General features: G+C 39.0%; 1 protein-coding gene across 5 annotated transcripts in view; it reads left to right on the top strand.

The window, feature by feature from the left end:
* The window catches only part of inf2 (inverted formin 2), an 86,775-nt gene that overhangs the window by 43,258 nt on the left and 19,339 nt on the right, over positions 1 to 24,178 (top strand). For 3 of the 5 annotated variants that reach the window (XM_072269624.1, XM_072269609.1, XM_072269617.1), the window contains exons 4-18: positions 1,529 to 1,688; positions 3,108 to 3,141; positions 3,391 to 3,532; positions 5,527 to 5,668; positions 8,883 to 9,641; positions 11,445 to 11,590; positions 11,742 to 11,803; positions 12,282 to 12,384; positions 12,504 to 12,586; positions 14,547 to 14,647; positions 15,698 to 15,768; positions 19,299 to 19,406; positions 19,495 to 19,565; positions 20,183 to 20,303; positions 20,388 to 20,552. In XM_072269624.1, the coding sequence (XP_072125725.1) occupies positions 1,529 to 1,688; positions 3,108 to 3,141; positions 3,391 to 3,532; positions 5,527 to 5,668; positions 8,883 to 9,641; positions 11,445 to 11,590; positions 11,742 to 11,803; positions 12,282 to 12,384; positions 12,504 to 12,586; positions 14,547 to 14,647; positions 15,698 to 15,768; positions 19,299 to 19,406; positions 19,495 to 19,565; positions 20,183 to 20,303; positions 20,388 to 20,552 (2,268 nt within the window). Of the gene's footprint in view, positions 1 to 1,528; positions 1,689 to 3,107; positions 3,142 to 3,390; positions 3,533 to 5,526; positions 5,669 to 8,882; positions 11,591 to 11,741; positions 11,804 to 12,281; positions 12,385 to 12,503; positions 12,587 to 14,546; positions 14,648 to 15,697; positions 15,769 to 19,298; positions 19,407 to 19,494; positions 19,566 to 20,182; positions 20,304 to 20,387; positions 20,553 to 24,178 lie in introns of those variants that run through there. The other 2 variants (XM_072269631.1, XM_072269639.1) reach the window with 2 other exon arrangements.

The following is a 24,178-nucleotide window of genomic DNA, read 5'->3' as shown; positions in this document are numbered from 1 at the left end:
ACAAGCTATTCAGCCCAACTGATCCATGCAAGATGCCCCATTGAAGCTGGTCTCATTTGCCAGCATTTGGCCCATAAGCTTCTAAGCATTTCCAATCCATGTACCTGTCCAACAGTCTTCCAAAAGAAAATTACTGTACCTTCCTCAAGCACTTCCTCTGGCAGCTCATCCCATATACATATCACCCCTGTGTGTAAAACTGTTGTCCCTTAAGTTCTTGTTAAATCTTTCCCCTCTGAGCTTAAACTTGTGCTTTCCAGTCTTGGTTGACCAACCCTGGGAAAAAGATGAAGTGCATTCGTCCTGTCTATACCCCTCAGGATTTCTCAGATGTCTGTAAGATCACCTCTCACTCTTTTACACACCATGAAATACAGTCCTAGCCTTTCCAAGATCCCCCTATAACCTAGTCCATCAGGTCCTGGACTTATTTACTGGCATAATTTACATATTGTTATTTAATTATTTATGGTTTTATATTGCTATATCTATACTCTATTCTTGGTTGGTGCAACTGTAACGAAACCCAATTTCCCTCGGGATCATTAAAGTATGACTATGACTAATTCTCAGATTATCACTGGTTTCTTTCCTTTGATGAATAACAGACGATTAGCTACTTAACAGTCCTCCAGGACCTCTCCTGTGGCTAGGGAGGACTCAAAGATATCAACCAAGGCCCTAGTAGTCTAATCTCTTGCTTCTCTCAACAACCTGTAGTTTATCCTATCAAGCCCTAGGGAATTATGGACTTTAATGTTCTTGAAGAGACCAAACACAATTTCTGTGCTGATCTCAAAATGTTCCATGTGGATCATTCTATCTTCCATGACCATCTCCTTGCTAACTACCAAGGCAATGTATTTACTCAGGACCTTATCTACATCCTCTGCCTCCAAACATATGTTCCTTCCTTTATTCCTGAGTGGTGCTAGCCACTCCTTAGTTATCCTCTTGTTTGTAATGTATGCATAGAATGGCTTGAGATTCAATTTAATCCTACTTGTCAAGGATTTTCCATGATCCCTCCTAGTTCTCCTCTCAAGTTTTGTTTTCTGACTTCTTTATAATACTCAGGAGCTCCATTTGATTTTACTTCCGAAGCTTGCATGCATATCCTTTTTCTTCTTGATAACTTTCACAATCTCTCTCAACATTCAAGTCCCCATATCTTACCAAACTTGTGCTTCCTTAGTATTGGAATGTACCTATCTTGTACCCTCTGCAATTGGTCTGTAAATATCCTCCACTTGCCCCAAAACAGCTGTTCCCAATTGACTCAGGTTAAGGTAATAAGATATGACCCCAGTTTCCTCCCTCATGCTCTATTGAGCTTACTTTGACCACATGGTCAATCCCCAACACTCAGGAAATTATTTCTATTAAATCACTGAAGATCATCTTCCCTTCCCTCCTTCCTTGCAATGGTAAATAGCTCACACTCATCACATATTATTCTAATTGTTTCCCAGGAATTAATAGCAAATAGTAAATTTAATGGATTTTCTTTGTTCTTTTTTCTTGTTAGACTGTGAAAAGACAGCAATATCGATTCAGTGTAATAATGAATGAACTCCAAACTACCGATAACGTTCCATATATGACAATACTGCTGAGTGTCATCAATGCCATTATTTTAGGCTGTGAAGAACTGATACATCGTACACAACTGCGAAATGAATTCATAGGTAAATATTCCTTACTTAATTCAACTGCAGACAATCCAGCCCACTCTTTGCTTTGGGATTTACCAAATTTTAGACAGCCAGTGCAATAATATGTATACATAATATTTTCCTTAAGCATAAAGACCTCTAGTGCTCTTCAGTAAAGAGCAAAGCACAGCTACTTCCAGACCTTGGATAGAAAACCTTTGGTAAAATATATCAAGAAATACCCGTCACTATAAAGGATTCCAACTTTTGTTTTAAAAGACGTTCAATAATTCCAGACACCACAACTGTGTCCTGGTTAAGTAGCTCAGTAACTGTTGAAGGATGTCAACAGATTATTGGAAAAGGTTATTAATTCCACAAATGTCACTTTTAATTGTCTCTGACTATGGATTCTTAAAAAGTAAACACTTCAAACACTGTCAACTTCTGCTTAGATTTAACACAATCAATTTTTTATGTTTCTAAGACTGTAAGATATCCATTTTGTTCATTTTTTGTGCGAGGAGGAGGGATTTGGGGATTGATGACCGTGCTGTTGTTCTTTTCCTTCTTAGTTTTGTGGCCACTTGGAGAAGAAGAATTTCAGAGTTATATACTTCGATAATAAATGAACCTTTGAACCTTTGAAAATATTGTTCTACTTAACACTGATTATACATAACATTTTTAACAAACAATATAACTTTTGAGTGCATGGGACTTACAAAAAAATCTAGTTGTTATATTCATATATATTTTTGTATTGGTTTCTCAATACATTTTTCTGTGTAGTTGTCACTTAAGTCAAGCAGCTGTCTTGGATTAAGCAATTATGCCCCACATAGTTTTCATTAGTATTCTGATCAAGTTGCTTAAGAATCTCAGCAATTGCATGCTGATTCATGCTCTTTCATTGGCCATTCTCCTTAAAGTGGCACATTGTTAGTTCATCATGTTGTATTTCAAAACAGTAAAATATAAATCAAAACTATTATTTAACATTATGATAAGGAAAAAATGAATCAACAAAAATGCATATTATGTGAATTTCATTATGGCTGCCTCAAATGCATTTACATCAGAGAAACTATGCCACTTTAAGTGTTTTAAAATACAAACGCTTGTATAAATAATTGTTACCAGCTAAACTTCAACAATGGTTTGTCTGATATTTCTACTTTATGTTGGCGATAGCTTGTGCACCAAGTAACCATGTTTATTTCAAAACTGAAAAACAGGACAAAGTGAATATTTGATGCATCCAAAGTCCTAGCTTTCTCAGCTTAGTTAAGTTTAAAGTAAAAATTACCTTGATGCCACTGTTTCTGTTGCTTTTTAAATTTATTTCACAAAAGCATTAAATTAAATAATAGTCTTAAAAACAACACCATATTAACTGTACCATTCCATTTACTGCATGCCAAATGATGTTATTAAACTATTGTTTTTAAGGTCTCCACCTGCTGGATATACTGCCATCATTAAGGTATGGATCATTCACACAGATTAGATGTATTTAACATAATGTTTCCTAAAATTTTCCTCAAATTCATTGAAAGTTTTATATTCTGACTTTTTAAATGTTTAATTGATGTCTAAATATGAAAGTATTTAACTCTCACATACTTAAGTGCTCTGCTTAAGCCATAGAAAGACACTACCTGATTCAGTTGAATTGGTATTTTGTTCAAGAGGAATGCACAAATATAAACTGGATCATGATGTATTCATTAAGGGATCAAGATGATGAAGATTTATTAGTCCAATGTTTAACTTTTGAAGATGGTAAAGCAGATGATGATGAAGAGCTAATGAAGATTTCTGATGGCATTGATATGAACAGTCATCAAGAAGTTTTTGTAACATTATTTAACAAAGTAAGTGCATGGTTTTCTTTGGATACTATAGCAGAATTTGAAGTGTTTCAATAGTACAATTTCAGTTTAAGACAATTAAGACGAGTGAGTCTGATATTCGGCAGTGCATTGTGATTGGTAGCATTCATGTTTTTCGGTGATTTTAGTTTAATTGTCTTGAGGTATAATAACATTTTAAAGATATTGACCTGCTTACGATCCAGCAATGTCGCCCTTCATTCTAAACAAAGGAGATTTAGAATAATTTTTCTGTTAAGATGATCATGGTGATACAAAGTGATTTGCTTCAATTGTTCCAATGAGAGTTAAAGTTACAAGCCTGAAACTTGGATTATACCAACTTTTGCATCAGTTAAAACATGGTTCAGTCTAGTACAATAGCCAATAGAATCTTAGACAAAATTATGCAATATCCAGTTTGAATGGCCTCAGAGTGGTTTAGGTGCAGAAACAGGTACTAAAATGGGACCCACGCGTTATTCAATGTAATTTTGATCCGTGTTGTGTGTTTCCTGAAACTTTATTGCACTGTGTTTAATGAAAGGTGTCAGTGCTCACAAAGTCACACTCATGGTATCAGTGCAGGAGCAACTCAGTTTTGGTTGTCATAAAGGTGACAACGAATCTGTCCTCAAAAACTTTGCGAGTACTGCTCCATTGAGACATGTGCAATCATGGGGACAAGGAAATTCAGTGTGCTAATGACAAGAAGAGCCTAGTATGAAGTGGTTCCCACAACCTCATACAGGAGTTCCAATCCTGCACCATGCAACAATGCTAAAAGAAATTTCATGCTGTTTTAAGGTGATCTGCACATCTACAGGAGGAAATCATTGCTTAAAACGTTCTTTAATGTTCTTTAAGAAAGATGCCACTTATCATAGAGTCATAGAAAATTACAACACAGAAACAGGCCCTTTGGCCCATCTAGTCTGCTGAACAAATTAAACTGCCTTTTTCCATCGACAGTTTAATCCCATCAGGGAAATAGACATGATTTAGCAAGCCATTAAAGCAAAGCTTAAGTAAATCTTTGCAGGGAAGGTCAGATTTACAATCAAAACCCATTATGAAAACCACTTACTAAATGCTTGTTTTCTTTTAGCCAGATGTTAATGCTTCTAATCATGGTTACAGAGACAAATACCACAATCTTCATGGCTTCAGTTATTACATCCTTGTTGCTTGTGCTGCTCTTCCGGTATTGTCAAGCAGACCCCAAGCTCCACGTCTCCTTGTTGCTCTTCCTCTGGTGCAGGCCTTGGTCCATTACATTGCTCAGAATGAGAGGCTTCTGTTGTGGGGCACACCTAGACCAGTGCAGGCAACAACATCTTTCCTTAAGGTGACCAATACTGCTTGCTGTTGCCATTCTAAAACATGCATTTAGAGCCCCGCTTATACATTTTTCTTCACTAAGTAGGGTGTGGTGCTTCTGGAGATTCTGTGGGAGTAAGTTCTTCACTGATAGGTATATTTTAGCCTCCTACCTGAGATCCATTCAGATTTGTCCTGTGAGGCCAGCCACTGATGAAAAAGACAGTCCCAGTAATAGTTTGCTATTGAGAGCGTCACCACCAAGGCACATCATTGATTGAGCAACTTCACAGCCCAAACACAGGAGAAAACATTTCTGTTAGCTAAACACGTTCAGTGGATTTTGGAAGATATCTGAGCTGCCTGCAGTTATTTCTGATGCTGTCCAGTCAGGTGTTCCAATATTGGCAGTGTTCCTCTCTGCATCAAAACAAAGCTACCAGCTAGCACTCTCTGCCCCTAGTTCTACTGAGACCATTCTGACACAGCCATACAAAAGACTAATTATTCAAGACATTTAAGAGAGAAAATTATCTTGAAGTATTAATAGCTTTATTAGAGAGGAGGTAGGAGGGTGAAGGCCAGAGAAAAGGGTAGGTTTGCTAGGCCGAATGAGTTGAAATGATGGCATTATGCAGTTACCAGACTTTTTATTTTCCTTTTTGCTTGCTCCCTAGGTGAGCAGCTCACCAGCCTCTACACAACTGCTGTCAATTCTTCAAGGCCTTCTGCAGCTGGACCCATTGAACAGCGGCAGTCCTCTGATCTGGGAAGCCCTGGAAATTCTGGTGAACAGGGCCGTCCTGATTGCCTATGACAGTAAGCAATTATTTCCCCCAACTATATTGAAACATATTATTCTCCAATATCAGTACAGCTCAATAACTGCAGGTAAAAACTGAACTAAATGTTACTGCTGCTTACTGTGCTAATTGCTACAGTTATTCACTCTTCTCCAAATTTGGCAAGAAAGTAAGGGCAGTTCCCTACAAACTGCCAACAATTTCCTGTGGAAATCCCGCAGTTGTGCTAGTTTTTCATAGGTGTCAGCTACTGTCTAACAGTGGAGTTCCCCTGGAGACAAGTGTGGAAACAGAATGTGCTTCTGTTTCATTTTTTAATGCTTAAATTGGTAATTGATTGAATAGATTTAAAGTTTATTTGATTATTCCTGAAGATCAGAAACAAGTGCTGTCATTAGTTTTGATAGCCAGCAAAGTCATGTGTTGTGGCCCTCTTTCCACCCCACTCCCAATTTTACACTGAAGACTAGTTTTATGCAGGAATTGCTCTAGGCGACGCCATGGGTTATTATCAATCCTTTCCCACCCACCATTCCACAAGCCTCACCCCTTTAATTCCAAAAGTCCCTGCAGGTATGGATTGGGAAGCTGCACCTGGTCAAGCAGGACCATTCCTAGAGATGAGCCAATAGAGGGGATGGCTAATTTATTATCTTCATAATAAGTTGGATCATACTGATCCAGTCACCTCAGCCAGAATTGGGTCCTCCTCCTCTCTTACCTGCACTGGACACTGGGGCCTCTCTCACCAGGCCTCTACTCCCTGGAGTGTCTGGATGGCAACTACACCACTGGTGTCACCAGCAACACACCCAATGATGACCTTTGATAGTTGGGGATTCACGGCGATGTAAAAGTTATTAAAAGTGAAGTGAATAACTTAAAGGAATCTACCAAGTCTAGGCACCATGATGAGGTGATATGCAGTGAAATAAGTTAAGAGTTTTATCTTCTGAGTTGGTCCAGAAGCCTGGAATTTCTGCATTTCATGGCACACATGCCTAAGTCCCAGACTGACTCATTCTCTGCTCAAGAAACGAAGGAAACGGGAAGCAGGAAATTATGGATCAGTTAGCCCTACGTAGGTTATTGTGAAAATACTGGAGTCTAAAATGAAGCTAATATCAGGTAGTTTCAAAAATCATGAGACAATCAAGCAGAGTCAACATAAAAGGGAAACTGTTTAACAAAGATAATGGAGTTTATTGATATTAGAGCAAACAAGTTGATAAATGGAAACCAGTAGATGTACTGTATTTGAGTGCTCAGAAGACATTTGATAAGGTACTGTACCTCACAAAGAAAACTACTGCACAAGAGTATATGTTGTGGGTAATATAATGGCATGGGTATATCATCATTATGTTCCGTGTCATATGACGTGGGTGACCATGGTCTTATCGATGAATATGATTTTTCTTGGCAAGTTTTTCTACAAAACTTGTTTGCCATTGCCTTCTAGGCAGTGCCTTTACAAGACAGGTGTCCCCAGCCATTATCGATATTCTTCAGGGATTGTCTGCCTGGCATCAGTAGTCACATGAACAGGATTTGTGATGTGCACCAGCTGCCCTTACAAACATCCACCCCATCACTTGCTCCCATCGCTTCCGGTGACCCAGATCGGGGGATAAGCAGCTATTACATCTTGTCCAAGGGTGACCTGCCGGCTTGTGGAGGGAAAGGGCATCTTACACTTTTGGCAGAACATGCAGGACCTCCACCCCGCCACCCCAATGGATATAGGATTGGAATTAAACAGAAACAGAACAATCATGATAAATGGATCATTTTCAGATTTTCAAAATTTGTGATTAGTAACTACTGAACACTATAGGGTTTAGTGATGACACCTCAACTATTTTATAATCTATATTAATGATTTGATGAAAGGACTGACCAACTAGAACCAATTTTACTAATGATACAAACTTTGGTGAGATTTAATAAACTGTGTATAGATAGGTTAAGTAAGAGGGTAAGGAGTTTGCAGATAAAGTATAATGGAGAAAAATGTGAGATTATCTACTTTGAGAAGGAGAAAAAAATGAAAAATCAGCTTCTTATTTAAATTGAGTAGAAGGATGTGTTGAGGTACAAAGTGATCTGGGATCATGGTACACAAAATTCCGAAAGTTAACATGCTGCTGCAAGTATTTGGAAAGGCTTATGGCTTTTATTTCAAGGAGTATGGAATATAAAAAGAGGGATATTTTGATTTAAAAATTTACAGACCACTGGTGAGATCGCATCTGGAGTACTCCAAATTGTTTTGGTTTTCATGTTTAAAGAACAGTTTACATTGGAGACAGTGGAGGGAAGAATTACTGTGTGATACTTGAAGAACTAGTGAGCAGTTTGTATTCACACTCCTTGGAGTTTATGAGGAAAAAAAAGTGATCAGTTTGAAATGTACACAATTTTGTGGATGTTCCCCTCAGTGGAAATATTAAGACATAGGGGAAGTAACTTCAGAAGGGTTGTCCATGTAAGATAGAGATACTGAGGAGTTTCTTCTCTCAAAGAATCATGAATCCATGGAATTCTCAACTCCAAAGAGCTGTGGAGTTGGTGTCTTTCAATGTAATCAAGACAGGCTGAGAGACATTTGAACTACAAGGGGATTAAATGTGGGCAGAGTGTGTGATTGTGGTATTGGGTCAATCATGATTTTATTGAAAGGTACAACAAGCTTGATGGGTTAATTGATCTACTGCTGCTCATGACGGGGGGGGGGGGGGGGTGTAAATGTCGTACCTGATCCGTGCATTCAGACCAGGAAGGTTTCTACCATTGATTTTTGGTGAACTTATTTAATGGATCAATGTAAGAAGTAGGAATTGAAGCAGAATAATGATTTTATCCAGAAGAATTGGTATGGATGATTTGGGCCAAAGGGCCTGTTTCAATGCTGTGCCAATCTATGACTCCAAACTCCTCTGTATTCTTGTCCCATTGTTCACACTGTCTTCTATTGGCAAACACATGTTTGGAGAATAGCTCCTAAGTTTGTGTCCTTTCATATACAGGGCTCACAGAGATCTGGCAGCCACTGTAAGTGGAAACAAGCCAGTACTTCCAGTAAGAAAGGGGTGGGGGAAGGCCTAAAAAACTACTTTCGTTTAATGAAAAGCAAGTTATTGAGCCATCATTAAATAATTTATTTAAGCAGTTGTAAGTAGGTAAAATTCTGAGGCAAACATTGATTTATGAAATACTTTTCTTCACAGCAAATGAAGATGAAGACATTGGCCTAATCATGGAAAGGCTTGTATTGACTAAGAAATTAAAAAAAAATCTGCCAGTGAAACAAAACACAAATAAAAAAGCTGCTGAGAAAGCTGTACAAACAGAACCATCATTGCCCACCTCAGCAGCAGGAGTAAAGCAGAAGGCTAGCTCATCATTGCCATCATCACCTCCTCCACTGCCAGCTGTGGCAGATGACACAATGACATCTCCACCCAGTGATCTGCACACTGCCAATATACCCCCTGCTCCTCCTCTCCCGGGCACTGTTGGATCTTCCCCTCCTCCCCCTGCTCCTCCTCTCCCTGACACTGGTGGTGTGCCCCCTCCTCCTGCCCCTCCTCTCCCTGGCACTGGTGGTGTGCCCCCTCCTCCTCCTCCTCCTCCACCTCCTCTCCCTGGCACTGGTGGTGTGCCCCCTCCTCCTGCCCCTCCTCTCCCTGGCACTGGTGGTGTGCCCCCTCCTCCTCCTCCTCCACCTCCTCTCCCTGGCACTGGTGGTGTGCCCCCTCCTCCTCCTCCACCTCCTCTCCCTGGCACTGGTGGTCCACCTCCTCCTCCCCCTCTGTTCCCTGGTGGTATTCCACCTCCACCACCTCCACCGGGCTCATTTAATGATGCACCCATTGTGGCCTCCCGTTCAGCAAATCAACTATATTCTTGTGGTCCACCTCTCCAGCGACCAAAATTACGGATGAAAAAGCTCAACTGGCAAAAAATCTCCCCAAAAATGGCCACAGGTACTGTAAGTCTGAGAACAAGCTTTCTATAAATAACTTGTTATACAATCTTGAAGGATGGTAGTAAAATTTAAAGTTCAATGGACAGGAGTGCAATGAAAAGTACCTACATGTTTCAGCTAACTGTGATGCTGATGGGCAAGTTGAAAATGGAATTACCATGATACAGTGAAAAGCTTGTCTTGCATACTGTTCATAATGATCCATTCATTACATGGTGCACTGATGTATAAAGTAAAACAATATCAAAATGCAGAATAAAGTGTAACAGCTAAGGGAAAGCATAGTGTAAGTAGACAAAGTGCAAGGCCATAACATGTTGCTCATGTGTGTACTTGGTTGCAGTTTCAGGACTCGGGATTAGTATTCAATTTCATTCAGTAGCACAGCAGATCCTCTGCATTACAAGATCCAGCAGCATTTTAAATTAATCTATCATGGTTTGACTCTTTATGACAAAATACTGAAAACCAACTTTGAGTTCTCTTATCCTCCCACCATTTATTTAGTTCGCGCTTGTTCCAGTCAGTGTATGGGTATGTATTGGTGTTTCATTTCTTGCAGAATATTTTGTAATATTGTGGCCATTTATCTACCCAGTCCCCAACTTAACCAAGACTATAACTGGCTTAATGCTCAAGCTTAGAAGTTTGCTTCTCCAGGGTCTAGGTTTGTGCCCACACAGTCTCATTTTTGAATGTAAATGAACTATGAACATGGCCACTCGCTGGTATTTTGTTTAGAGAATTAATCAGAACAAAACCAAATCTCAACTGTCTGGAAAATTTCCTGATATACTAAGTCAGAAAGGCAATGTAAAATTTCACAGTTCTAAGTCCTGTACTTTGCATTCACCAGGCCATACATATAGCAGCCTGTCCCATTTCCCATTCTGTGTCTGTGTCAAAGAAATTCTTACTACAATTTTCCCTTCAATGTTGGTCTTACAGTCTTAAAACCCAGGACTCAACTGGAGCATTTTCTGATTACTTTCATCTAGAAAGGATGAGAAGTCCTTCAGAGAGTTCAGGAAAGATTTGATGGAATACTTCTAGTGACTGCAAATACAAAATAAAAATGGGAGAATCCATGGTTTGCTTAGGACCAGAGAAGGTTGAAAAGAAATCTAATGGTATCCAAAATTGTAGGAGATTTAAAGCAATTAAACAGAAAGAGATGTTTCTATTATCAGAGTGTTCAAGGACACTAATTGGCCAAAGATATAGAGATGGCAAGAGAAAGTGTAGTGGTTCAGTTGTGATTTTTCTAAAAAAGAAACAGATTAATGTTAAAGGTTTAAAAATTACAAGACTGTAGTGAAAGTGTTAAAATAATTTGATAGCTCATAATTCTATATCAGCTTATTGTATAGAAATAATAAATCAGAAGGTGTACTTCTATGCTGCATCAACCCTAGTTTGCAAAGATTCCCTGGGTACATGACAATTGCTGATGATGAATCTGCTCTGTGCATCATGTCTAAGAAAAGTTACACCTGTGAGGAAGCTAAAACTTGAAGAGTAGGGATTACAATTGGAGGACAGCAGTTGGTGTTGGTGAGCTGGTATCAGTGATGGGCATGTTATCCTTACATTCTCTTGACAGCAGTTTCAAGATAGTTTTTTTTGTAATCAATATGAAAGTGTCTTGCTATTGTGTCCAGGAATTTTGCAGAGAATAGAGACACGTGTGTTAAGAGAACATGCAACTTTTTTATATCAGTCTTTTGATTCAGCCCAACCTGTATAGGAAAATCTTTATTTCTTTCTCCCTTTTGGAAGTCTGTTTGTTTTTTTTCCCCAGAGAACAATTCTTTGTGGTCATCTATCCATCAAGCTGCTGCATCATCTTTGGATCCAGACTATGCCAGTATTGAAAAACTCTTCTGCTTTCCCATATCAGAACCAAAAAAGAAACAGCAAAATGTGTCAAAAAAGGAACCAAAGGAGGTAAATAAAATGCTGAAAATCAAAAAACAAGAATGTTAGAAGTGAGCTTAAGAAAGTAAAGTAAATCTATAAAGCTTGTTGAGGGAACTAAGAAAGAATCAGGAGAATGATTTAAGCACAGCTCTCAGTTATACCTTCTCATTTCTGACAGATCACATTTCTGGACTCAAGGAAAAGCCTTAATTTGAACATATTTTTAAAGCAATTCAAATGGTAAGTTATACGTCGGGCTGCCTTGCACAATTCCCGCTGATTTGACGCAAATAACACCTTTCACTGTATGTTTCAATCTTTTGATGTACACGTGATAAGTAAAGCTAATCTTTGATCTAATCTTTAAATTCAACTGTTATTCGCATGCAGTTAATTCCACTGGCAATGTTTCCAATATTAAGTAATTAAACTACATTCTTAACTGGCTTGGCCTCTTCCTTTGCAATCAGTTGCTGATACAGCATAGATGTATTTTAGATTTACCCGTGTAACTCTGCTGTCGTACCTCGTCCTCGTAGGACAAGTCTGCATATGTCCATGTTTTATTTACCAGAGGACAGCTGAATGCTAGTGGTTCCCTGTAAAACTATTGACAAAACCAGCACAGTCAGTCCATTATTGATAACAATTACCTACTAGAAGTTTGACTCTTGGATTTTTGATATAATGACAAGTTCCAATTGCAATATTTTTTCAGTTCTGATGAAGAAGTGGCTAACATGATCAGAACTGGAGACCGATCAAAATTCGATGTAGAGTGTTTGAAGCAACTCCAGAAGTTACTCCCAGAGAATCATGAGGTTAGTTGACAAAGCAGTAAATCATGAGGTTAGTTGACAAAGCAGTAAATGCCAGCTCTGATGTTCTAGAAGATCCATTTTAATCTGACCAAACTCTTACTTCCTTGTTCCATGTGCAGATAGAAAATATAAAGGCATACAAAGGAGAGGAGAAATTAGCAAGTGCTGATCATTTCTACCTTGTGCTGCTTGATATTCCCAGGTGTGTATCATGATGCCACTTGAGCGCGCAAGTTCATGATTCTGTTATGAATCTCTTTCCAAACACATCAATTTGCTAATTGCTTACCCAGCTACATTCATCTAGAAATGATGTTACAACTCAATATTGTCTTTAGAAACTGGTCTTCCATAATCATGCAAATATTTAATTTGAAAGGACCGCCTAGCCTCCTGTACCTAATAAAGTGGCCACCGTGTATACGTTTGTCATTTTCTGCTGCTGTAGTCCATTCACTTCAAGGTTTAACGTGTTGTGTGTTCAGCGATGCTCTTCTGCACATCACTGTTGTAATTATTTGTAACCACTATTGCCTTCCTGTCAGCTTGAACCATTCAGGGCATTCCCTGCTGGCCTCTGTCATTAAGAAAGTGTTTTGCCCACAAATCTGCCACTCACTTTATGCTTTTTTTTTGTTTTCCGCACCATTCTCTGTAAACTCTGGAGAATATTGTGTGTGAAAGTCCCATGAGATTAGCAATTTCTGAGATACTCCAACTACGCCATCTGGCACCATCGGTCATTCACAGTCAGTCACTTAAATCATATTTCTTCCCCATTCTAATGTTTGGTCTGACCAACAAGTGAACTACATGACCATGTCTGCATTTTTTTTTATGCATTGAGTTGCTGCCACATGATTGGCTGATTATGTATTTATATTGATGAGCAGGTGTACCTGTACCTAATAAAGGGGCTACTGAATGTAAGATTTAATCTTTCAAAGTTTGCCAGTAAATAGAACTATATAAGAAGAGGAATTCATGAAGTTATCAAGAAAAAGAGAAAAAGGGCCAGGGGCAGGTACAGGAGAGAAGAACTTATCATATATAAACAACCAGACGTGGAAAGAGATAAATTTGGATTTTGTTTGATTTACAATAAATCCTTACTCAAACCTCGACTGTGTTCCAATTTTCACACTGAGGGTTTTAACTTTTGTTATCTATAGTGAAATACTATACCTGAACAGAAAGAGCAATAAATAATGAATGGAAAAATATTTCCCAAGTTGCACTGTCAGAATCCTAACCATTAAAAACTTAATGAAAATGTATTTATTATAAATATTTCTTGTACTTTTCTTGCACTAAATATGTAACACACTGACAATATCAACAGAAAAGCAATGCAACAAGAAAATCCCAATGTTAGGCAGCCCAATACCACCAAGATATCAACTGGAACTTTCATGTAGAGTTGTAGCACAATTATTTTGCTAACTATTTTGTCTGAATTATGTCCACATTCGGTATGGATCTGAGGTGTACATTTTTTTCTACATTCCAAATCATTTAATGTAATTTCATTTCCATTTACTACAAAAAAAGTCTTTTGTTATCAGAGATCTAACACTAACACATAGCAAATTAAATGTGCTATATAATGACTAAAGTGAATACTGTTGCTTTATTTCTTTAAAATACAAAAAAGTATTTTGGAAGTGAGATTAAAGACATTTTGGTCTCCTAAGTAAAATATTGTTTCTATATATAATTTTCCATAATAATTTTGAAATCTGTTCAATCTATTTAACTCCTGAAGAATTAGGCAAACAGAGCAAAATTCAAATATTGTATTTCATATTACATATAGGTACCAATTATATTAATTTTTATAGTATTTCCGTGATTCAAGAATATGTGAAATAATGGTATTCCTGGCATTTTTTTTTATGTTTTGCTTTTCTTTTTGGTTCCTTACCAAACAGTTTTTTATTCAAATGTTAAAAAATAAATAGTAATTTAAAAAATGTTAATTTAGTAATACCTGTTTTACTATCCAGTTTGTCTCTTTGTTTTTGTTTAAGTCATTGTTTTGGCATCTTGCAAAAAGGAAAGATTACTTCTAGTTGCATAACTCTTTGAGACTTGTAAAGTTTTGACTGTTCCTGTCCAGATTAACACTCTGTGCTCTTCTTTTGTTCCTTGATCAACCACAGCTATCAGCTAAGGATTGATTGCATGTTTCTGTGTGAGGAGGCAGCTGTTGCCCTGCAAATGCTCCGTCCAAAAGGAGAATTAATTAAAACTGCTTGTCAAGGTAAATCAATTGGACTATATAAGTAAATATGGTTCTGCTCAGGTTACAAAATAAAACTGCAAAACTCACAGACAGTTGAGCAACATTGTGATTGGTCAGAAATTGGGAAACTAGTGGCATCATTTATGTGATTTGATGCAATTTAATCTGACAAAGAGTGCTCACTTGTGAATATATTTCCATAATTATATGTTGCCCATTCACAATATTGACATGTATATCACAATACTTATTCTAAAAAGATTCATAAATGGGTCTTTAATGCTGAGATAAAATCTTGTACTCTGTCTCAAATACTGCTCAACTCATTGTCTGTTTCTATGTAACTTTATGACTTGGCTCCTTTTTATTTAATTCTAATAATATTTTCATTTATTTGCTTTTTGCATTGATAATTCCAAGTAAAAAATGTAATGATAAAGCTTTAATACTAGCCTGCTCACTTTTAAAAGCAAATATAAATACTATTGCTAAGTATGTCTTTTGTAGGTTAATAGATATGTGTATGAATAATATATAACTGAACTGTTGCAAAGCAGTAAAAACAATTGTAAAACAAAAGCTGAGATTGAGCAATACAAGCAAGTATTAGTGGAGGAAACTTAAAGTATGGCCTGGGTTTTAAATTATAACTGAAATGAGAGGGGTAGAAAGATTTGGGGGTGGCTTGGGTTGAATCCTGGGGATTGAGGCCCAAGCACAGCTACCAACTATTGAACAGAATGGGAGTCAGGAATGTGCACAAACCCTTCCAAGGAGGAACTATAGATGTTGGAACTGAAGGAGATGACAGGAATAAGGAATGGGGAAGCCATGGAGGATTTGAAAACGTGGGGAGGGTTTCAAAATTAAATTATGAATGAGAATTGGAGGAAGTTAGGACATAGGACATGTGTGTATGTGTGTGTTGCTAACATAACTGGAGCTTAATTCCCTATAAACTTTTACAAGCAGAAAATTCTGTGAATGCTTGTCACATCAGACAGCATCTGTGGAGAAAAAAATGGTAAAAGTTTCAGATCAGTGATGCTGTTTTCTGCTTTTATATAGATTTACTTTCTGCTACAAGACTGCCACTCTTCTGTGAACTCATTCTTAAAGTTGGAAACTTTCTGAATTACGTATGTATTCAATGAGCTACAGAATATACTGGTTTTGATATGTAACAAGAATTATTAATCAATATCTAAAATTCATAAGGATGGATAATTCCCCAGGATCAGATGAAAACTATTCCAGAATGATTTGGGATATAAAACGAGATTGCTATACCCTAACAAGGATTTCTGCAGCTTTGTTAGTCATAGGCAAGGTAACAGAAGAATGGAGGATAGCTAATGTTGTTCTTTGATTTAACAAAGGCATCAAAGATAGTCCAAGTAGTTATTGAACAGACTGGTTAAGCTGGAGTGAAGGAGGTTGAAGGGTGACCTTAATAAGGTTTATAAGATGATGAGTACAGAAAAGTGAGATAGTAACAGTCCTTGCCCAGAGCTGAGGAGTTTAACATTAGACTTCCCAACACTGGCAGGGGTGTAGGGGAACCGTGTTATCTCTCTGAGGGTATAGGTGTCAGGTTCAATTTAAAGAAGATCTGAGGGGTAAATTTTTCTCACAGAAGGTAGTGGGTATGTAGATCAACTGCTAGAGGAGGTGGTAGATGCTGCTATTTTTACAAATCTTAAAATACATTTGGACAGGTACATGAATAGAGAAAATAATAGAGGATATGGGCCAAATGCCCATTGTTGGTATGAATAAGTTGGGTTCAAGGACCTGTTTTCATGCTATGTAGCTGTATGAATTTGATTAAATGGAAAGAGACCCTTGCATAGGCAGTCAGGAAATTCTTGGAGAAAATTCTAAGGGACAGGAATTACCTTCACTTGGAAATGAAACAATTGCTTAGGGATAGTCATCATAACTTTGAGTGGAGTATCATGCTTCACTAATTTCATTGAGTTTTTTTGAGGTAAGCAAGGAGATTGATTGTAAAATAGTAGATGATATCTATATGAACTTTAGTAAGCCATTTAGCAAAGTTAAAGCACATAGGAACCAGGGTGAGCTGGCTAATTGGATCTTAAGTTAGCTAGATGATGGGAGGAAGAAAATAGTCGTGAAGTGATGATTCTCTGATTGGAAGTCTGACATTAGTGATGTACAACAGGGATTGATGTTGAGATCTTTACTGTTTGTTATATAAATTAATGGCTTGGATGTGGATGTAGGAGGTATGATTAATAAAATATGTGAATGACACAGAAGTTGTTGGTATAGTGAATAACGAGGAAGGTTCACAACTGGTCTATGTCCTGCTCTAAGGCTATAACAAGACATAGATCAGTTGAAAAGTTGAGCAGAGCACTGGCAGATGAAACTTAATCCCAACAAATCTGAGGTGATGCATCTGTAAAGCCAAATATTGGTAGAACATGTACAGTAAATGGGTAGGGCACTATGGAATATTAATGAACAGAGACAGCAGGAGGGATCCAAGTCCACGGTTTCGGAAATAGGCCACACAGGTGAACAGGATGGTGAAGAAGGCATATTTCCTACCCTTTTTTCATAATTTGGTGCATAGGATAAAGAGTTGATACTTTATGCTGCAACCTTTCAAAACTCTAGTAAGGCACACCAGGAGTATTGTACACAGGGGAAATATGGGACAAGGGCAATCCCGTATGGGACAAACCAATTTAGCCCAATATACGGGATGTCCCAGCTACGGGACAGTTGGCAACCCTGGGGGTGGGGGGGTGGGTGTTAATCACGACTGGCAGATAGGTGATAAGTCAACTATAAGTCACTTATAAGTGGCTAATACACTCAATTTCGTTTATAAAAGGGTTTATCTAACAAATTTAATATTAAACTCACAGCACATATTTTCCTCCCATGAATATAGCGATAAGTCAATTATAAGTCACTTATGAGTCAATAGCATCATAGCATTTTAAGTAACGTTTGGATATTAAACACACAGCACATATTTCCTCGTATGAACATATAAAATCATTGCAACACACCAATATCGCTGAATCAGTGGGAGCCCTGGGTTTGTTTCCCTGCAACAAGACGGTCCCATCGAGGGGTGATGGGAGACAGCGATACTCGAAGGGGGTTCCTTATGTCCAGTCTATTCCGCAAATTAGTTTTCGTTGCATTCATTGCAGAAAACCCTGCTTTGCAGAGATATGTTGGAAATGGAAGCAACGTTTTCAGTGCTTTCGTGGCTATCTCAGGATATTCAGCCTTGACTTTGAACCAGAATGCCGGCAGAGATGTTATGTCAAACATACTTTTCAGCCCATTATCATTTGCAAGCTCAAGGAGTTGATCATCTTCCCGCGCTGACATGGATGACGTGTGCGTAATGACCTCCCATGCGTACAAGTTCAACAGGGCGTGACAGGGAACGAGGAAGGGTGCAGCTGACTCATATTGCCAAATCATATCGTTTCCTCACGGCCCGGTAGCACATGCTTTGCGGCCCAGTGGTTGGGGACCACTGATCTTATGGATAGGTTATTTTTACACAGAGAACATCATAGTATCAAAGCATCACACACACCGAAACGGGCCCTTTTGTGCATGCCCATCGTCATGCCTACCTACTCTAGTCTCATTTTCCTCATTTCCTTTCCTATCCCTGTACCTGTCCAGATGCTGCTTAAATGCTGCAATTATACCTACCTCTTTCACCTCCTCTGGCAGCTTGTACCACATACCCACTACACTCTGTGTGGAACACCCTTTCTCTCAGATCCCCTTTAATATGCCCCTCGCCATTTTATAAAACTCATTAAGGTTTTCACAATCTCTTGCATCTTAGCCTTTTTACTCTCTCACCGTAACTGAAGCCCTCCATTCTGCCAACTTCCTGGTGAATTTCTTCTGCACTCTTTCTGTCTCTATCTCATCATTTCTACGGTAACACATACGAAATGAGAGGAACTCTGCAAGTCAGGCAGCGTCTATGAAGGGCAATGAGCATTCAATGTTCCGGGCCAAGAATCTGGACATTATTTCTGTATTATGGCAATCTCAGTGCTAAAGTGGATATCTAGAACATGCTACCAGAGGAGATACTGGAATCAGATGCAATTATACATTTAAGAGATATTTAGACAGTCAAATTGGCAAGGCCTAAAAATTATGGATGAATGGAAACACTGTAGCTGGGCTGAAAGGTTGGCGTGAACATGGAGGACAGTAGCCATTTCTGTGCTTTATGACTCTATGCATTGATTCTCCCTGAAAATACTGGGTACAGCACAGCCAGTGGAGAGACAGAAATCATCCCACAACTATTGGTTTTCTCTATTTAATGATGTGCTCAAATCATAAATTTTAGAAGCTTCACTGTGGAATGATGTAACATGCTGGCCTCTTGTTACTAAAGTTACAAGCAGCCCATTGTCAAAAATGGTAAATTACAGAGATGCATTGCCACAAATTTTACTCCTCCAACGTAGTATATTTTCAATAAACTAATGAGAACAAAGTCTATGATTGTGAAACATGGCCTGTCCCAGACTGTGTCCAATATTAGGAAAAGAACAATGTATTCTGTGTTTATTGTTAATGCATCTAATATTCATTTGTATTAATGTTAATCTATCTCCTCTTTCTTGTACTCCATCAGGGCAGTCACACAGGAGATGCAAAGGGATTTAAAATAAATACCCTACTAAAACTGACTGAGACAAAAGCCAACCAATCCCGGATCACATTGCTGCATCATATGATAGAGGTGATGCCTTACAATTGTTGCATTTTATTTTGTTGTTATTTGATTTTTTTAAATATCTAACCATTTTTTAAAATTTTAAATGGGAAAGGAAGCTGAAAATTTCCATCCAGACCTTCTGAATCTTCCAGATGACCTGGAAAGCATTTCACAAGCAGGAGGGTAAGAAATGAATTTGAAAGCTGTTTCTGTTTGTAACAATGCCAACCTTTTGCTAAATAGTGAGAACTATTTTTTTTACTGAACAACAAGTGAAAAGCAGTACCCAGTACTGGCCAACAAGACACAACAAATTCCTGATGTTATTCAAATAACACCTCACTATTGTTTGTCCAACAGTTTGGAAAGGAATATTTATAGGAAAATTGTGGACTGTAGTTTTCAAGGAATAAAACAATTCATTCCTTATGTAAGTCCTACATCTGGTGACTGGTAAGGAAGAAAAATCCCAAAGCCACTGATATTTGTAGCAAGCCTGTAATGGGAGGGAAGCATGCCAAGATCCTCTGGCTAATTAAAGGAACATAGAATTCCAAAGTTTATATTCTCCAAAGAATAGAAACCCAATTATTCTCAGGAAACAATATTGTTGGTGTGCATAAGAGTAATGGATGATTATCTATTTTCAATCAGTTGCTAAGATTGTTATGCTGTTGTGATATGTGTCCCACATCTCCGTTCTGCATCTTTTCCCTCTTCCTCATCCTTAAATACCCCCACCTTGCTATGTTTGATTAATCCTTAAAGACCTGCCCTATCTTTATAATATTTACTGACAGGATTAGTGTGGAATCGCTTCAAGCTGATACAATTAATCTGTTGGAACGCCTCAAGAAAACTGGTGGCATTCTCAAATCATCCATTGATGATATAAAATTACAGTTTGACAAACCCATCCAAGTAAGTAAAACATCAACCCTAAATAATTTGACAGCCTATTATAAAATTGATTTTTACAAATATGTATATAACCTACTATTTCAGGAAAGTCTGTCTGCAACAACTGAACTGAAGAAAATTCTAGAAGAGATTGAGGCAGAGAGAAAGAAACTGGCTCTGTACTTTTGTGATGACATTGGAAAATTTTCACTGGAAGAGCTTTTCAAAACTATCAAAACATTCAGAGATTATTTCCTGAAAGCAATGAAGGTAATTATTCATGACCTTACTGAATGAATCTCACTTTTGCAAACTAACTATAACGTCTTTGTATATCATTTGATTTGAAGATCTTTATTTAAGACTGCATAAATTGACTTGCAATGAGTTCTAATATAGTCATACAGAATACTGAGTGATTCCTACAAAAAGTAAAATCTGAAGCACTATTTAATGGATACCTTATGACATTACCGTGGTAGTCATGTTTCAGCACACTTGTCTTACAAATGTGCTGAAACATTAAAAGACGTGACCTGTGGTTAGTTGGGCTGCAATGTACCGATTGTTAGCCATAAATGGCATGGGAAATTTCAGGCCAACTGAAGAGTTCAGCCTTGCAATATATAGCTTGGGAACAAGCTGGAAGTCCAATGCCAAAATATTAGCCTCCCACTCTGCTGGTGGAATCGGTTACAAATCCAGAGCAGAACACAACAGTCTTGAGATGATGGTTTCATACAATTAGCACCTGCCCCTTGGCTTGAACTAGTATTGGGTGACACATGGTGTGACTCCATGCGTTCTCTGGAAAAAATTGAATTGATTTTAATTCTTACATCCTTCACATACGCGAGGAGTAAAAATCTTTACGTTACATCTCCGTCTAAATGTGCAAATTATAATAATTTGTAATAAATAGTATGAACAGTAAGATATACAACAGAACAGTCAATATAGCTTAGAAATACAATCGTATCAGGGTGAATTAATCAGTCTCATGGCCTGGTGGAAGAAGCTGTCCCGGAGCCTGTTAGTCCTGGCTTCAACGCTGCGGTACCGTTTCCAAGATGGTAGCAGTTAGAACAGTTTGTGGTTGGCGTGACTTGGGTCTCCAATGATCCTTTGGGCCCAATTTATGCACCTCTTATTGTAACTGTCCTGAATAGTGGGAAGTTTACATCCACAGAAGCGCTGGGCTGTCCACAGAGTCCTGCGATTAGGGGAAGTACAGTTCTCATACAGTGATATAGCCAGTAAGGATGCTCTCAATTGTGCTCCTGTAGAATGTCCTTAGGATTTGGGGACTCATGCCGAAATTCTTCAACCATCTGAGGTGAAAGAGGCGCTGTTGTGCTTTTTTCACCACACAGCCGGTATGTACAGACCAAGTGAGATCGTCAGTGATGCCTATACCAGGGTCGCTAACCTTTTTTGCACCGCGGACCGGTTTAATATTGACAATATTCTTGCGGACTGGCCGACCGATGGAGTGGGGGTGTTCAAGTAGGGTTAAACTCACCTCAACATGTCTTTTACAGTTAGGGTTGCCAACTTTCTCACTCCCAAATAAGGGACAAAAGTAGCAGTCAAATACGGGACACTTGTGTTTACTCTGAGAAAGACTACCATGACCATGAAGCCTTGCGCAGGCACCTGTGTGCGCATGCGTGCCGATTTTTTCCCCCCACAAATCGGTTTTGGTTTAATCTTCCCGACTACACTGTACATACATTATTTCTACTTTATATAGGCTGTGTATTTATCATATAATTCCTGCTTTTACTATATTACTGTTATTTTAGGTTTTATGTGTGTTATTTGGTATGATTTGGTAGGTAATTTTTTAGATCTGGGAACGCTCAAAAAATTTTTCCTGTATAAATTAATGGTAATTGCTTCTTCGCTTTATGCCATTTCATAGTGTTTCAAAGGTTTCATAGGAATGCTCTACCTTAGTGGGGGAAATATAGGACAAGGGCGGTCCCATACGGGACAAACAAATTTAGCCCAATATACGGGATGTCCCGGCAAATACAGGACAGTTGGCAACCCTATGTTCAAGGTCAACAGTGCGTGACAGGGAATGAGGAAAGGTGCAGCTGACTCATATCGTTTCCTCGTGGTTGGGGACCACTGGTCTATACCAAGGAACTTGAAGCTGTTCACCCTCTAAACCCCAGATCCATTGATGTCAATAAGGGTGAGCCTATCTCCGTTCCTCCTGAAGTCCACAATTAGCTCCTTTGCTTTTGCAACAGAAGGGGAGAGGTGGTTTTCTTGAACTACTGTGTCAGGGTGATGACTTCTCTGTAGGCTGCCTTGTTATTATTTGAGGTAAAGTCAATCAATGTAGTATCATCTGCAAACTTAATTAGTGGATTGAAGCTGTTGGTGGCTACACAGTCATGCGTATACAGAGAGTAAAGAAGGGGGCTTAGGACACAGTCCTGGGGGGCTCCTGTGTTGAGGGTCAGAGGGACAGAGGTGAGGAAGCCCACTCTTGCCACCTGCCAGCAACCCAACAGGAAGTCCAGGATCCAGCTGCACAAGGCAGGGTGAAGGCTGAGCTCTCTGAGCTTCTTGTCAAGCCTGGAGAGAATTATGGAGTTGAATGCTGAACTGTAGTCCAAGAACAGCATTCTCACATAAGCATCCCTCCTCTCCAAATGTGTAAGGACGGTGTGTAGAGCTGTGGCTATTGCGTCATCTGTCAATTGGTTGTGTCAGTAGGCAAATTATAGGGAGTCCAGTGTGGGTGGTGACATGCAGCAGATGTAGTCCTTGACCAGCCTCGCAAAGCATTTGCTTATTATTGAGGTGAGTGCGACAGGACACCAGTCATTCAGACATGTTACCTTGGTCTTTTTAGGTACAGGGACAATGGCGGGTGTTCTGAAGCAGGGGGACACTCTACATTGGGAGACGGAGAGATTAAAAATGTCCGTTGTGCCGTGCACATTCTGAGTACCCTCCCTGGGATGCCGTCTGGTCCCACAGCCTTGTGGCTGTTCACTCATTGGAAACACCTGCGTACTTCAGCCTCAGAGATGACCAAGGTGCAGGTCGCGTCGGCCACTCTTCTCGGGGGCTCAGTGCTGGCAACATCAAACCGAGTGTAAAGAAGATTTAGCTCATCTGGGAGTGAGGCAGCAAATTTTGCAGCACTGCTGATTTTAGCTTTGAATTCTGCAACAGTGTGCAGACCTTGCCATAAGCTGCATGTGTTATTGGTGGAGAGTTGTGTCTGGATTTTGTCCCTGTATTGTCACTTCGCTGCCTTGATAACTTTGCGTAGGTCGTAGCTGCATTTCCTGAGTTCCTGGTGGTTACCAGTGGTGAAAGCTCTGTCTCACGCATGGAACTGTTGTTCCAGGATTTCTGGTTTGGATAGACCCTGACAGATTTTTGGGGGACAATGTCCTTGATGCATTTCCGGATGAAGTTCATCACCACTTCTCTCAGCTTGGAGACGTCCTCATTATGAAAGACATTCCCGTTGATGTCATCAAAGCAGTCCTGCAGCATGGAGACTGATTGGTTGGACCAACAGTGGACGGTTTTGTACATAGGCAAAAGCAAGACAGAGGAGTGGTCAGACTTCCCAAATAGTGGACAGAAGAGTGCTTTGTAAGCATTGTGGAAGGGAGAGTAGCAGGGGTCGAGTATGCTATCTCCCTGTGTGCTCACCTGGATGTGTTGACAAAACTTCAGAGGGACTTTAGTCAGTAACTCTCAATTAAAGTCTCCAGTGACGATGAAAACAGTCTCCAGTAAGTTTGACATTACAGGAGGCCATGAGGTAATTGGGTACAAAGTATTGTAGCTGCTTCCTCTTTTTGCCCAACTGCCTTTTTTAAAGTTAGGGCCTTCATTTAATTACCTTACAGTGACAA

Source organism: Mobula birostris, chromosome 1, assembly GCF_030028105.1.
Source record: "Mobula birostris isolate sMobBir1 chromosome 1, sMobBir1.hap1, whole genome shotgun sequence".
Taxonomy (NCBI): domain Eukaryota; kingdom Metazoa; phylum Chordata; class Chondrichthyes; order Myliobatiformes; family Myliobatidae; genus Mobula; species Mobula birostris.
Note: the sequence above shows the minus strand (reverse complement) of the source record. Positions and strands in the feature narration are given on the sequence as shown.